This window comes from Pelmatolapia mariae, linkage group LG18, assembly GCF_036321145.2.
Source record: "Pelmatolapia mariae isolate MD_Pm_ZW linkage group LG18, Pm_UMD_F_2, whole genome shotgun sequence".
NCBI lineage: Eukaryota > Metazoa > Chordata > Actinopteri > Cichliformes > Cichlidae > Pelmatolapia > Pelmatolapia mariae.
The window spans coordinates 22,115,001-22,128,938 of record NC_086243.1 but is presented as its reverse complement, the minus strand read 5'-3'; the positions used below and the strand labels follow the sequence as shown (position 1 = coordinate 22,128,938).

Here is a 13,938-nt window from a genome sequence, read left to right as displayed (position 1 = left end):
CTGGAAGACTTCAATGCTCATGGGGCAATGACAGCGAGAGCTGGAGGGGCGTGAAAAGCTTTGTATTTGATTAAATATTTGAGTTTAGGGCTTAGTGGTTTTGATTTTGCTCTTTGTTTATTAACAAACTAGACTGTACTGCATCATTTTTGTGGTTTATGATTGTGTTTTGTTTACTTACCCCTCATGTGTCATACTGGTCTGATCAGCCATTATATATACCCTTGTGTCATTTCCTGTTGAGGTCAGTTATGTTTGTTTGGGCAGTCATTTGGTTTGTTAAGTTTTCAGTTTTTTGCCTGAGTTTAGTTTTGTTTCTCTGACCTCTTTTATGAGCTCAACATTTATTACTTTTGTAAATATAATTTTTGGGTTAAATAAATGGAAACCCCATTTTTCTAATAATTCCTGTGACTCCGCCTGTTTTTTCAACTCTGTCCATCACAGTCTAAAATTTAAATCTGTTGCACATTAATTGATGTTTAAGCCCTTTAACCCTCGCTTGGTACAGAGGAATGCAATGTCCTATTAACTGTGCCACATGGTAACATAGGTGTTGACAAAAGCATGTCTCTCCATTTTTGCATACTAACCAAAACATTTAGTATTTCTGTACTTTGGATGAAAGTATTATTCTTTGTACTTCATATTTATTTTAAAACTTTACTCATTATTTTGCAGATAATTTAAATATTATAGGTTGTGCTACCCAACAATAGTAAAACAATCGACAGCTACATTGAACTCTCTTGCAGCACCACTGTTAAATGGTAAATGGCCTGTATTTGTATAGCGCTTTACTAGTCCCTAAGGACCCCAAAGCGCTTTACACATTCAGTCATCCACCCATTCACACACACATTCACACACTGGTGATGGCAAGCTACATTGTAGCCACAGCTACCCTGGGGTGCACTGACAGAGGCGAGGCTGCCAGACACTGGCGCCACCGGGCCCTCTGACCACCACCAGTAGGCAACGGGTGAAGTGTCTTGCCCAAGGACACAATGACCGAGACTGTCGGAGCCGTGGCTCGAACTGGCAAGCTTCCAATTACAAGACGAACTGCCAACTCTTGAGCCACGATCGCCTATCATATTAAATCTATAATGGAACATGTGAACCTGAAAATTGTGCCCACTGTTTTCTGTCATTTTCTACATTGACTTTGTTTCTCATTAAATACTGTGCATTAAACCATTCAACTATCTTGAGAGAAATTTCTCCAAATACTGTAATGGAAAAATAATTTCCTGACAATATTGCTCAGGATTTTATCAGCAAAACACAAATTATAAGTCGTGCTTTTCTCTTTCTTGGCACTTAGTCTAGTGGTTGTACCATATGACCCAGGAAAAGTGTAGCAATAGGAATTTATGTTTGGCTTTCTGTTGGTTTATTTCATGTTTTAAATGAAATGAAAAGTACATATGAGCTTGCTTAAATGTTTGTCCATCTTGGTTCCCGTGACCTTAAGTGTTCGGGCAAATTACCTTGTTTCTCTCTTGCAAAACTGCTGGATGATCTTGAGTTCATCTTGAAAAAAACTTTCGCTGATAGATTCAGCGGACAGTAATTAGTGAGGTGTCACTTAACACATTTTACAGTTTAATGATTTTCAATAATAGAATGCATATTTGTCGAAATTAACTTCTGAATGCTGTACAAAACCAACCAATCAACAAACAAAGATAACCAAAAAAAAAAAAGTCTTAAAAGGAACAGAGTCAATCCCGTCTTGTTAAATCTGTGGTTCTACCAAAGTCTTACCAAACAGTGCAAGAGGCTCTCTGGTTCTCCTTACATTTACTTAACAAGGCAATTATGAAGTATGTACAAATGCATAGAGATTGTATTCAAGCAATATATTTTATCACAAGAAGATGCATAGAGTATCCAGCATATAGCACAGGTCAGTGTCACCAAAAGATTATTCATGCTTCCAGACACAGCAAACACAAGTCAGTAAATATGTTTGTACACCAGTGTAAAAAGTAGGAAGTAAAGTAGTGACTTCACTCTCAAATCATGTAGAAAAATAGTTTGACTTTTCATAACAATGTTTAAAATAACTTGTCTTTGGACACACCAATTTAAATGAAGATGTGACACCGAAATGCACAAGTCAGTTGTTCGCCACAGTTATATGAACATTTGATCAGACAAAAAAATCTCACTGTGCAGATATGTAGAAGAAAATATCCTAAAATACAACATTCATTGTTGTAACTTTTCTTTCACATTTTGTGCATTTTATGAGTTGGTTAATTGTCAGATAAGGGAGATAAACATTAATGGGCTGCAACTAATGATTTCGTTTAATTGATTAACCTGCCACTTTATACATTAGTAAATTTACTCTTTAGTCAATAAAATGTTAAAGATTCAAATTGCAATTCTCCAGAGCTTAAAGTGACATTTCCAAACTGATTGTTTTGTTTGGTTCAAGAACCACGTTGTCAGTTTGACACAAAATAATGTTTCACAATATCTAAACAAAGTCACAGTAAAACATTTTAGTCTGATGTCACAGCTAAGATATACTGAATCAAAACATAATAAATGTTTTTTGTTGTTGCTGCTATTCTGAATTACTGTGAACTGAGCATCTTTAGATATTGGACTGATGGTCAGACAAATCCATTGGCTGCAGTGATCATGACAAGTTAAAAAAGTAACCTTAGTGGATACTGAAATTATATATGAAATTATTATAGTGAATACTAGACTAGAGCAAGTCATGAGTGTTCTGATGCAGTTTAACCTTGACCACTGTTTGTGCCAAAACACGTATGGAGCCGTAAGACTTAGGATAAAACATACAAAAAAATTTATCTTACAAGAGCTAAAATAAGAAAGAACCAGATGTGTGCATGTGGTACAGGTTAAATCTTTAAAAAATGAAATATGAGGAGAAACATTGACTACAAAGAAGACATAACCTCCCCTGCCCATTAGTGCATTATAAGATGAGAAGCATAATTCCATGCATCAACCTGGAGTAGAAACAGCATTCACTAGTGTATATAGGAATCTCTGTGCCATTGTCGTGCATCTCTGTCTCTATCTCTATCTGTACCTCGATCCCTATCCCTGTCCCTTTCCCTGTCCTTATGTCTTTCTCTATCCCTATCCCTGTCTCTATCCCTGTCTCTTTCCCTGTCTCTATCTCTGTCTCTTTCTCTTTCCCTGTCTCTGTCCCTGTCTCTCTCCCGATCTCTGCCTGGGTAGTGGTGGTAGCTGTGATGGTTGTGTGCAGTATAGTGATCCGTTGTGTGGTGTGTCCGTGGTGGAATATGCTGGTGATGTCTGTGCTGCCGGTTGCGCTCATTGTGCTCCTGTTCGTAGTCCTCCCCAACATATGGCTGGCTGTTTCCACGATGATGTTGGTGGTGGTGGTGGTGATGGTGTTGGTGGTTACTGTTGTGATGATGGTGGTTATGAACCCGGAAGTTACAGTAAATCTCCTCCTCGTCCTCCTTTAGGACATCGTCCACCTCGCCATCCCTCTCCTCGGGCATGTACCTTCGAGGAGGCCTTGAGGCGTAATCCCTGCTCGACTGTATTTCCATGCCACCCGAAGTTTGACTGTGCTGGGCGTGGCTGTGGTGCTCCGTCCGCCGGTGGTGGTGGTGATGGTGATGGTGGTGGATGTGCTGGGGTCTTTTTGGTTCAGTCCTCAGGAGCCGCTCTTCCTCCTCTCTCTGGCCCTCCTCAGCGGTCTGCTCCTGAGCCGGGACTGAAGGGGGCTCATGGTCTAGGTGGTTCTCCCGTGAGACTTTCCTCTTAGGGGCAGCTGACTTCTTGCTTTTCTGCTCATCCTAGGAAAAAAAGAAAGAAAAAACATAGTGTTTTCTGACAAAATATAACCATTATATCACAGATTATACATCTTACAAATTTAGGCCAGGAAAAGCTTATGGACAGATCTTTATGAAAGTTCTTTTTGTATTATAAATTATAGAACTTGAAATGGTAATTGGGGCAAAAAAGTTAAAAATATGACTTTTAGACGAAATATTCTCAAGAATTAAAAGATAATTGTGATTATATTAGTATAACTGGATCACTGGTTTAAAATGGTCATTCATGATGGAAACCATCATTTTAGCTTGGAATAATATTTATCTTCTTATGTCTAATGATCTGGTCAAAACTGTCGCCGTAATTGACAGATATCTTATTTTTGTATGTAGTGGAGGGTGGAGAGCTTAAATCCACCATTACATTACAGGTCACGGCTGTTTAATAAGTATTGCAAAGATCTGTGAGACATTTACTTTGATGTTTGACTTTTATTTTCTTTGTCAGTATTCTGTCCTCAAAAAACTATTTTCAGTTTGGTGAATAAAGACAAAGTTTCCACATTTACTGTAAAAACTAAAACTTACATGTACAGGTGTTTTAATTGATAGCCTTAGCTTGGGATAATTAACTTAATTAAATAAAAGTAGGTCAGCCTATCAATCCAACTATTGCCTTTTGTTTGTATCTACTACAGTATTAGTCTATCTTTATATAGTCTGTGTTATTTCTGTTGTTTTCTGTCATTTTCCCAGGAAGTTTCACAGCACTATTAAGTTGTTTCAGTTTTTGCCTCCTGGAATCTTTGTAGAGGCAAAAGCTATATATTTCTATTTTCTACATAGATTACACTATAGTCATGATAAACATAGTACTAACTACTGTAACTCATCTCCACTGCTACACGGGAGTGACAATAGAATCTGAATATATCTCACTCACCAGAGGTAGGCCTATCTCATTTCTTCAACTTTCCAGTGACGTACGATGAGAGGAAATGAAATGAAAATGTTAGATGAATTCTGATGAGATTATTCACAGTTCAAACATTTATTTTCCACACTCAGCTGTCTTTCTAATACATGAGATGAATGGGATGAGATTACATGAAAGGAAGACTTTACATCTGTTTTTTTCTTTGTAGTTTTTCTCTGTACTTGTTTGTGTTTTAAGTACCGGTATTACTGTAGGACTGGCAGGCAGTGTATTCTCAGCCAGCTGGGCCACCACTGCGTTGGCAGGCTCCATCTCTGGTGGATGAGTGGCTCTCCAATAGGACTCCAGGTAATCAGCAATGTGCTCACAGGCATCCGATAGCTGGTTTTCATCTAAGATGACATCAAACATTTCCTACAGGAAATGGAAAAATTCAATTGAAAAGTGTGTAACAGTCAGGAGACAAGGGGAAATCTGTGGTTATTTTTGAGAATCACAAATAAGGTCTAAATGATGTTTCAAAGGCACACCAAAATCGTCAGTTATGTTGTTGTTGTTGGGCCCTCAGCAGTCCCACTGGAAATAACACATGTAGTATATATTCATACACTAAAGTAGTCAAAATTCTGCCAATTTTTCTCATCTGCCACTAGATGGCACTCACTGGTGGACATTGAGCAAGCTTGTCTGCTGCCACAAGCTGAACATTGAGATGTTTGGTCTGAGACTTCCCCCTGGTCTTGATCAGTCTTGTCAACACCTGTTTGTCAGGAATCAAGAGAAGGAGGAGAATAAAAGAGGAAGTGAAAAAAGGGACTTGCAGTTTAAAGTTTCTCTTTAGAATTAGTTCAAAACATTAAAAGAACTGAAATAGTCCAAAGTTCACGTTTAGAAAAATCATGTCTTATCTGATTCCACAGTCTTTTCCGGTGAAGCTTACTTTTGGTGAGGAGATCTTTACATAGACAAGAATTGGAGCCAGGGAGGTCTTGGACACCTGCATAGGGTGGTTGACAGTGTCTGCGTCTAAAATGACCAACTGCAGACTGCGGGCGAGCTCAAAGATACGCTCCACCTCCCCTTGGATCTGAGCTGCAACACCAGAAAGCAAAAGCGAGACTTTAATATCTAAAATCCAGGAAAGTTACTCTGTGCATGATTAAACATTTTAACATGTACAACAGTAACTCATCTTAAATATAACTTATGAAAATGTTTTTAGGCTACGGATGTGTATCAAGACATACCAGTGACTTATCAAGACTGTATCAAGACAGTACTTTTATATATTTTATGGGGGGGCGTTCAGTCTTGATAATGTACAAAAAATAAATGTCAATATTAGTTTTAAGCACATCTCACTGTCACGTGCAAAACCACGGACACTCTAGGATATGTGCTTATTTGTAATTATTGTCATCTTTTCTATGCTATACCATTTCTAATATAGAAAATAAATGACTACCAAACAAAAAAGGTACACACACTCACTTCACAAAACACATCAGCAGATTAAAAACTGTGTTAATGAAAAACATGTCATGCTTAATAAAACTTCTTTTAAAGGTTATTTGTTTTCATTATTTTGGTGAGCTAATCCACGCGGTGAGTAAGACTTGTTACACTCATGGGAGTGTATTTAAAGACTGGCCACGAGAGGGAGCGTGAAGCAGGGCATACAGAAAATGTGGCTGCTTCTGTCCTTAATGAGTTATAGTGTTCACAAATAACAGTGAAGCACATGCATATCTCTCAACCCAGCAAACTGAAAAACTTAATAACAGTCGATTTCAATTTTAATGACAGTGAAGTCCACAAGTCAATGGCTGTATACATACAGAGTGTTAAAAAAGTGGCAGTTGAAACAGATGTGATGAGGTAATGATAGGAGAAGGAAAGTGGAGCATTCAAAAACACAAGGACTACCAGTGCTTTCAGTCATACATACCGGCAGCATCTGGGATGAGACAGCAATGAGAAAGACAAGAGTAGAGAAAACCAAACAAATTTTTATCACGCTTCTGTCTGATACCAAATATTTACTCTTCTAGGAAAAGGCGAGTGTCACTGGGACAAAGATATCAAATCCACAGTAAGTTTCCAGTCAATATATAACCGTAACTGACACAATACTCCAAGTAAGTGTGTGTGGGGGGGAATAAACTTATTTTCTTTTTTATCTAAGATTTGGATGTGGAGATTAGCGCTATTTTTAATATGTTAACTCTAAATGCGAAGCTAATCCAGTCCATAATTGACTGAGCTCGAAGATACGTCCACACTGGAAGTGAGTCGCAGCATCATAGCTACCAGAGACCACAGAAAGTCAAGGACATTCAGCGATTACAGACTAAGCAACCACTGACAACGCAAAGTGTTTTGAACCTGAGATAAACGTTTTTGAAATCCCAAGTGACTGAGATGATTACCAATCAGAACATGTCTGTCTGCAATTTCATGTGTTTATGGGCTTTGTGCTAATCAAGACTAACAGACTGCTTTATGCAGATCTGATGTCAGTGTTCTCATCTGAGTCTCTGTCATATTTAACTATTCATTTCAAACTCTTTGTCTTCATGGCAATGGATAAATTATTCTCTCACATTATGAATTTGGAATAATCTTTGGACCATATATAAAAGCAAACTCTGAGCATGAGCCATGGGATAAAGCAAGCATCATATCAAACCTGGGTCAGACAGTATTGGTTTCCTATTTTATCCTAATTAGGTTTCCAAAAGTTTTTTGCCACCAGAGACCACAAAAGTGAGTCCCAGAATGCTTAAACAATTAAAGAAGTGTAGTCAGACCACTGTCGTTTGAAATGATTGATTTATTACAGCAGAAGACAGTTAGAACTTGATGTCCATGCTCTGAGCTCATAGGGATGCTTCTTTATCACTATGTGTTTCACATTAGAGTGATAAGTTAACATGCCCTGGAGCCTGAAGGTGGATGCTGGGGTGGTGCAGGGGTTGAACTTGGGTGCAGGGAAGCCGTAACACTGACATGTCAGAGGAAGAGATGCTAAATTGGGACATTGTGTTTTCACATATGATGCATTTTGAGTGGCTTTCATGATTTTCTCCATTTGTTTTTGTAATTGATTTATTTTCTTATTGCTACTACTGCTTCAGTTGTCTTTATGCTGTGAATGTCAACCAGGGAAGCTGTTCTGGAGATGACAGACGGCATACCTAAATTGGAGCGGGTGTTGGAGCGATCCATTAAGGCCTTTTTGCCAGGGTTGTTGAGGATGGATCGTTTTGCCAGTGAGATATCTGCTGTTACTCGCGTAATAGTAATTCTGGAGCAGAGACAAAATAACAATCATGATTACACAGTTATGATTTTTGTTGTTTTATTTTATTTTGGGTTTTTTTTTTCAAATAAATTATGTGATAGATTATGTGAAGAATTAAATCAGAACTTACCTGCCTTCAAATCGATGTTTTAAAAAGTCAAATAGTGCTTTTTGCATCATATCTGTAACCTACAAGAGGGAAACAAATAAAGTTACTCCAAATTCAACAAATAATACTAGAGTTTTATATTTCTTCAAAAGTCAAATTAAGCTCACCTCTAAGCCCTTCAGTGATGGTCCCATTAGAACCACTGGACGCATTGTAGGCACAACATCATACATAGCCACCTGCTCCCCCTGTAGCAAAAGAAAAAAAAAAATTAACAAAAATCCCCCAAAGTTAGATTTTTGCTTATGAAACAAGAGCTACATAAGGAACCACTATACCCATCATTTAAAGGCTAAAATTATCTTATTTATATGAACAACCTCAAAGTTTGATGATGCATGATGATCACAAGCTCAATTTTGGCTGTACTCAAATGCTTAAACATATAAAGAAGAATAACTTATTAACATGTTATTAATACCACTTTGAGCATTAGATTTTGTTCTCACTTTTTAGCTGGTCATATGAGATAGCAACTTAGAAATTCATGAACTATTTTTTTTAGCCCGTAATATACCAAGGTGATCTAAATGCAAGTCAAAAGTTCAGTTGAAAAGTGTCACGGTCCTGGATCGGTGACCCAGTGTTTTGAGTTTTGTACTTTTACTTTTGATTTTATCATGGATTATGACTGTTTGTGTTTTGGTTTCTGTCCTAGTATTTCTAGCTCCCTGGTTCTATAGTACTTCCTGAGTTCTAATTCTTAGGTTTTGTTGTTTGGTTTCCTGATGTTAACTCTGTGCCCTTCTGTCCTACATTTCAGGTCTCAATGTTCTGTCTCCCCAGTCTCTGTTAAGTTTACGTGTCTAGAGTTCAGTTTTACTTTGAAGGTCTGTGTCTCATGTCAGTGTTTCTAGTTTTGCTTCCCTTTGGTCTCGTCATGTCTGATTTCTCCCAGCTGTGCTCTCCTCCTGTGTCTCATTCCCCTCGTTATTCCCCAGTGTATTTAAGCCCTGTGTTTCTCTGTGTTAGTGTCGTGTCGTCCCTCATGCTGTGTGTTTCCTTGTGTGCCTCCTGATGAAGTTTATATTTTCCAGTTTAGTTTAGTCCTGTATTATTTCCGTGTGTCAGCAATAAAGCTGAATTTTGAATTATTCCCATGTGTTGGGAGTTCTGCATTTTGGGTCCTCTTCCTGCCTGCACACAGCTGAATCATGACAGCCAGTTTTACTGACACTGTCAGTCCAATGGACAACACACATATCCTTGCTTTAGTCTGAAAGTTAGAGCAACACTTGTAAAATGGTACACAAGACAAAAACAAAGCTTCTGCATTCAAGTATTCACTGTATGCAGTGAAAATATGAATAAGATAAAATAAGTTGTGTTTCTAGAAAGCAGTGTTCTTTATAATGAGGATCGATGGGCTGAAACAGATGTAAACAGAATGTAAACACTTTCATCACTTACCGGCTTCTTTTTCACCTGCTGATTGGCTGCTTGTGCAGAATGACAAAATAGCAAACGTTCCACAGTTATTACGAATAAAAAAGCAAACATATTTATTGTTACTCCCTTGTATGCACATACTGACCTTGTGATGGAGGAGTATATTTCTTCGAGTTCATATCTTGAGCTGCCTGAGATGCAGCTTTGCTAAAATGAGAGGAAATCTCTGATTTAGTTTAAGTCTGCACCATCCAAACGCTGATTTTACCACACTCTGAATTTTCAGTGCTTTAGTAATGATAAAAATAGACCACCATGTTTCTATGCAATAAAGGATTTTGGTGCTTAGAGACTGTGTGTCTATTTATAGCATAAGACACAAATATATGAAGCTTAGAGGGCAAATCCCTCAAAGTGGTTCAGCGCAGTTTCCACCAAAGCAACATTTTTAAGATTCTTTAGATGTGTTACAGTCTAACTGCGTCGAGTTCAAATCAATGAGTTTTTGCCTTCTGGTGAGGGGGGTGGGGGTGCAACCTTTTGAAGTAACAAAAGGAAAATATAGTCATCGCCGTTATAATTTACTACCACACATGATGACATGAAACAAACTTAAGTTAAACAACATAAAATACATAAAATAACTAATGTCATTGCTGGACTTTTTTGTGTTCCAAATACATGAACACACTAAATTACTAAAAAGTAAGCTGGGAAAGTGTATGATACAAGTTTTAAGTCAAAATGTTATTTGCATATCACTACAGCAAACTTGTTTACCAGTCTGGTTGATAATTTTTTAAAATTGAAAATGTATTATTCCACACCAGTAAAAAGACTTTAGAATTGTCTTTTTGTTTTTTTAAAAAAGGTCCGCTACCGAGCCACCACCCGCAGACAGGCTGATATCACAACCTTTCCTGTTTTTTTTTCGTCTTTGTGCCAAAAGTATCAGTGTATACACATTCGAACCAACACTGTTTCCTCAAAGTCTCTCTGCTCCAGCAATTTTTTTTTATTTGTGGTCAATTTAAAACACAACTTTTGCATTGAAATTCCTGCATAAAAACCCTCATGAAGGAAATGAAAGAGCATCACGATGTACATACTTGGCTAATGCCTTGGCAGCTTTCCTCGCTTGGACTTCTCTTCGGATAAGAATGGTTTCCAGATTGACTGGACTGGGGACGAAGCCCACCACACCATCCTCCTTCACCGGCCGTCCGATCCACCAGTCATTGTTAAACTTCTGCTCATTCAGAAGAAGAAAAAAGAGCGGACATTTAAAGATTGATGTTCTCATGTGACTCACATTATTTTTATCTGATGATGTTAATGGTCCAATTTAGCAACTGTAGCTTTGCATTTTATGTTATCTGTATCTAAAAATTAACCCAAATCTTAATTAACAGGTGTCAAGCTTTATCAGCTAAACCACAGCACATTTCAAAATGTGTGAAAAGAAGAAGAATGCACCAAAAGTACGTCACTATCTGGACAATTTGTGATGTTGTGTTGCTTCTCCTCTTTGGATTTCTTTTCCGTCTCTTGGGTTACATTCCATCAGTTTGTTGTCATTTTGCTTCTCATTTTAAAATCCGTTTGGTTCTGCCCTGTCAGTTAGGTCCTTCTAACAACCCCCATTTATACTGTTTGCAATTTTGCATGATATGTGTATTTGTGTGTTTGTTTTCAAACCTCTTTGATATGTAGGAAGTCCCTGGCCTCAAAAGTGACAGCCTGGCCTGGTACAGGGACGTTGTCATCGTCTGCTGGCGTGTAAGAGAAGTTGCATCGTACAGCAAATGCCACAGGCTTGTACTGGGAATATAAGGCAGGAGTTATGATTACTAATAAATCTTATTATATACATTACAATCTACGTAAGGGTAGGAGAGTAACCCTGTGTAATACAAAAGCTAAAAGCTAAGCTTTTATAAATATGACATTTAATGAATTAGGTCAGTAATAATAGGTAAGTAAAAAAATACAACCATTAGTCAAGAAAAGAGAGTTACTGTGATAATACCACAAGCTGTAACGTACTACCAAACAAGTCACTGATTTTAGGTTATCCTTGTGTTAATATGCAATCCTATTTTACTGTATGTGAAGTTGCACATAATTGTGATTCCTCAGTTCAGTAAGGAATAACTAACTATTAGAGAATTTCAGAATGTTGACTTCATTCCAGTGTTTTAACATCATTAGATCATAAAATTTATCAATTTTTTTTTCTCCCTTTTCTACAGCTTTTTTTTTTTTTAAATTAAGGGGTGTAGCTAAACTGCATAACTGTGTCAAGTACAATTGGCTGTGTTGCCAGCATTTTGTATACATACACAAATATGTGGCCTGATGCAAGTATAAATTAACATTTTGACAGATGTTAGGAAAACAAGTATAAGTTTAAAGTGAAGTGCTCTGTATTTTAGAAATATAGCTCAGACACAAATTCTGGCAAATTCTGCATTTCAGCTGTATAAGATGAAGCTACTGATGATTAAATTCCTGCTGTCTGACTGTCATGGGACATGATAATGTTTTGTTTGATTTTTCTTCCACCAAAGAGATATGTTTAATTTATGCTTAGGAAAAATGACCTGTTGCTGTTTCTTCTTTATTGCACTGTAACTACTGTATGCTTCCTCCTGACCGAATGCCGGTTGATGTTGTAATCCTATCAGAATCAAATGTCAGTGGCTTGTCAATCAAGCTGCTAATTACTCCACTTTGGAAAGAGGCTGCAGGGTCAGCAGGGGACAGGTCGAGTGTCTTTGCCGCCTTAATTACAAAGCAACAGTGGGAGCACATTAAATCTGTGGGGGAGGATTTAATTTAATATACAACACATCAGCAGGGTCTGCTTAAAGGGCAAAAAGAGAGGAAGTCTGCTATCAACTGGGGCTTAAAAAAATCACATCTCTAATGACCTTAATTGTGATTATGCCCCAAAAGGAAAACCTATATCGCACACTTTGTATGTATGTAAGCCAGACTTAAAAATGATAACCATATGATATTACATTCATAGTATAATACCAGCAGGTCTAATCACTTTACCTCATCTTGACTATCTACATATTGTGTTTAATATTAACTGCACAATCTTACTAAAATGCATGTATGCAGGGTTTTTTTTACAGACACACCACATTACTTGATGACTAAGAGAAAACATAGAAAAACATACATAAACAATTTATATATACTGTTTTAACAGTATTTGCTTTTTTCCCCCTCATTAGCAGAACTTATTGCATCTTAATGCCAATGCCAATGAATTAATAAAATTACTCTTAAGACTGTAATACTCTTTTTTATTACATTATCTTTTTCATATTTATATTGTGACATCTGGATCACATCAAAACCTGATGGGTTTGAAAGACAGTGATAACTAGAAAGAGGAATGAGTGTGTGAAACCCAGTAAATGTAAATTATACGTTCATTGGCGTTCATCTGGTACTTTCTTAAATTCTGCTGTGAAAAAGATTTTCAGGACATCATAACCATAAAATGAGCAACCAGAGAAAAGACCATCACTTTTTTTCATAGATTATAGAAATACAAACTGTATCAAAGGGTAATCTTTAACTGCATCTGAACAGATTTCAGATGCAGATGTGCTGATGATTTGAAAGTCTTCAAGTCACACTGCAGAAAAATGTTGTTTCACTGTTGTTCCGACGGCAAAGTAATTAATCACATATCAAATTTCTTTACAATTTAAATGTTGTTGCATTACAATATAGTTTGTGCCAGTTAAATTGGTTATTTTGCTATCTTGATAGAAAGCATATGGCTAAAGATGAAAGTATTGTAATTTATTTGAAACAATAATCAATATCCTTGGTCATCATCCTTCTCCTGGCAGTGAGCACATAACGGAACGACAAGGATGAAGACTGTGATGACTCATTTCAGTAGAAGAATATTGCTTCGCTAATCCAATGTCCTGATGTGTGTGTTTCATGTCTGTGATGTAATCATGTCCTTGAGAGCAGCCTCTCTCAAAAATGAGTCTGTAAGAGCCACAGTGGGTCAGATCAGGTGATACATGATGCAACAGAGCAAAAGTACCTTGGCTTTCTCCAGCTGCACCTGGGCGTTTCTTTCCTCAACGACATCTGTGTCCTTATGCTCTCCCTGCAGGAGATACAAAGGAAGAGCAATTAGTTTGATCAATTCACTGTAAATAAGACAAGAGAGGAATGCTGCAGAAAATGTTGTGATTTGAATATCACAAGCGCACCGAACCACTCAGTGCGCTCTCGGACATCAGAAGGAGGACAAGAAATTACATATTTTCTGCTGCAGTCATTTCAAGGGTGG

At 37.4% G+C, this 13,938-nt stretch overlaps 1 protein-coding gene across 2 annotated transcripts in view; it reads right to left on the bottom strand.

The window, feature by feature from the left end:
• Window positions 1-1,595: 1,595 nt before the first annotated feature.
• The window catches only part of cacnb2b (calcium channel, voltage-dependent, beta 2b), a 33,761-nt gene continuing 21,418 nt past the window's right edge, over window positions 1,596-13,938 (bottom strand). The window contains exons 2-14 of one of the 2 annotated variants that reach the window (XM_063461417.1): window positions 13,687-13,752; window positions 11,301-11,423; window positions 10,712-10,851; window positions 9,748-9,809; window positions 9,624-9,649; window positions 8,321-8,401; window positions 8,175-8,233; window positions 7,938-8,047; window positions 5,681-5,832; window positions 5,405-5,500; window positions 4,981-5,154; window positions 4,747-4,774; window positions 3,711-3,821 (exon numbers count right to left, since the gene is read on the bottom strand). In XM_063461417.1, coding sequence (XP_063317487.1) covers window positions 4,763-4,774; window positions 4,981-5,154; window positions 5,405-5,500; window positions 5,681-5,832; window positions 7,938-8,047; window positions 8,175-8,233; window positions 8,321-8,401; window positions 9,624-9,649; window positions 9,748-9,809; window positions 10,712-10,851; window positions 11,301-11,423; window positions 13,687-13,752 — 1,101 coding nt within the window. In that variant the 3' untranslated portion in view covers window positions 3,711-3,821; window positions 4,747-4,762. Of the gene's footprint in view, window positions 3,822-4,746; window positions 4,775-4,980; window positions 5,155-5,404; window positions 5,501-5,680; window positions 5,833-7,937; window positions 8,048-8,174; window positions 8,234-8,320; window positions 8,402-9,623; window positions 9,650-9,747; window positions 9,810-10,711; window positions 10,852-11,300; window positions 11,424-13,686; window positions 13,753-13,938 lie in introns of both variants that reach the window. The other variant, XM_063461416.1, reaches the window with a different exon arrangement.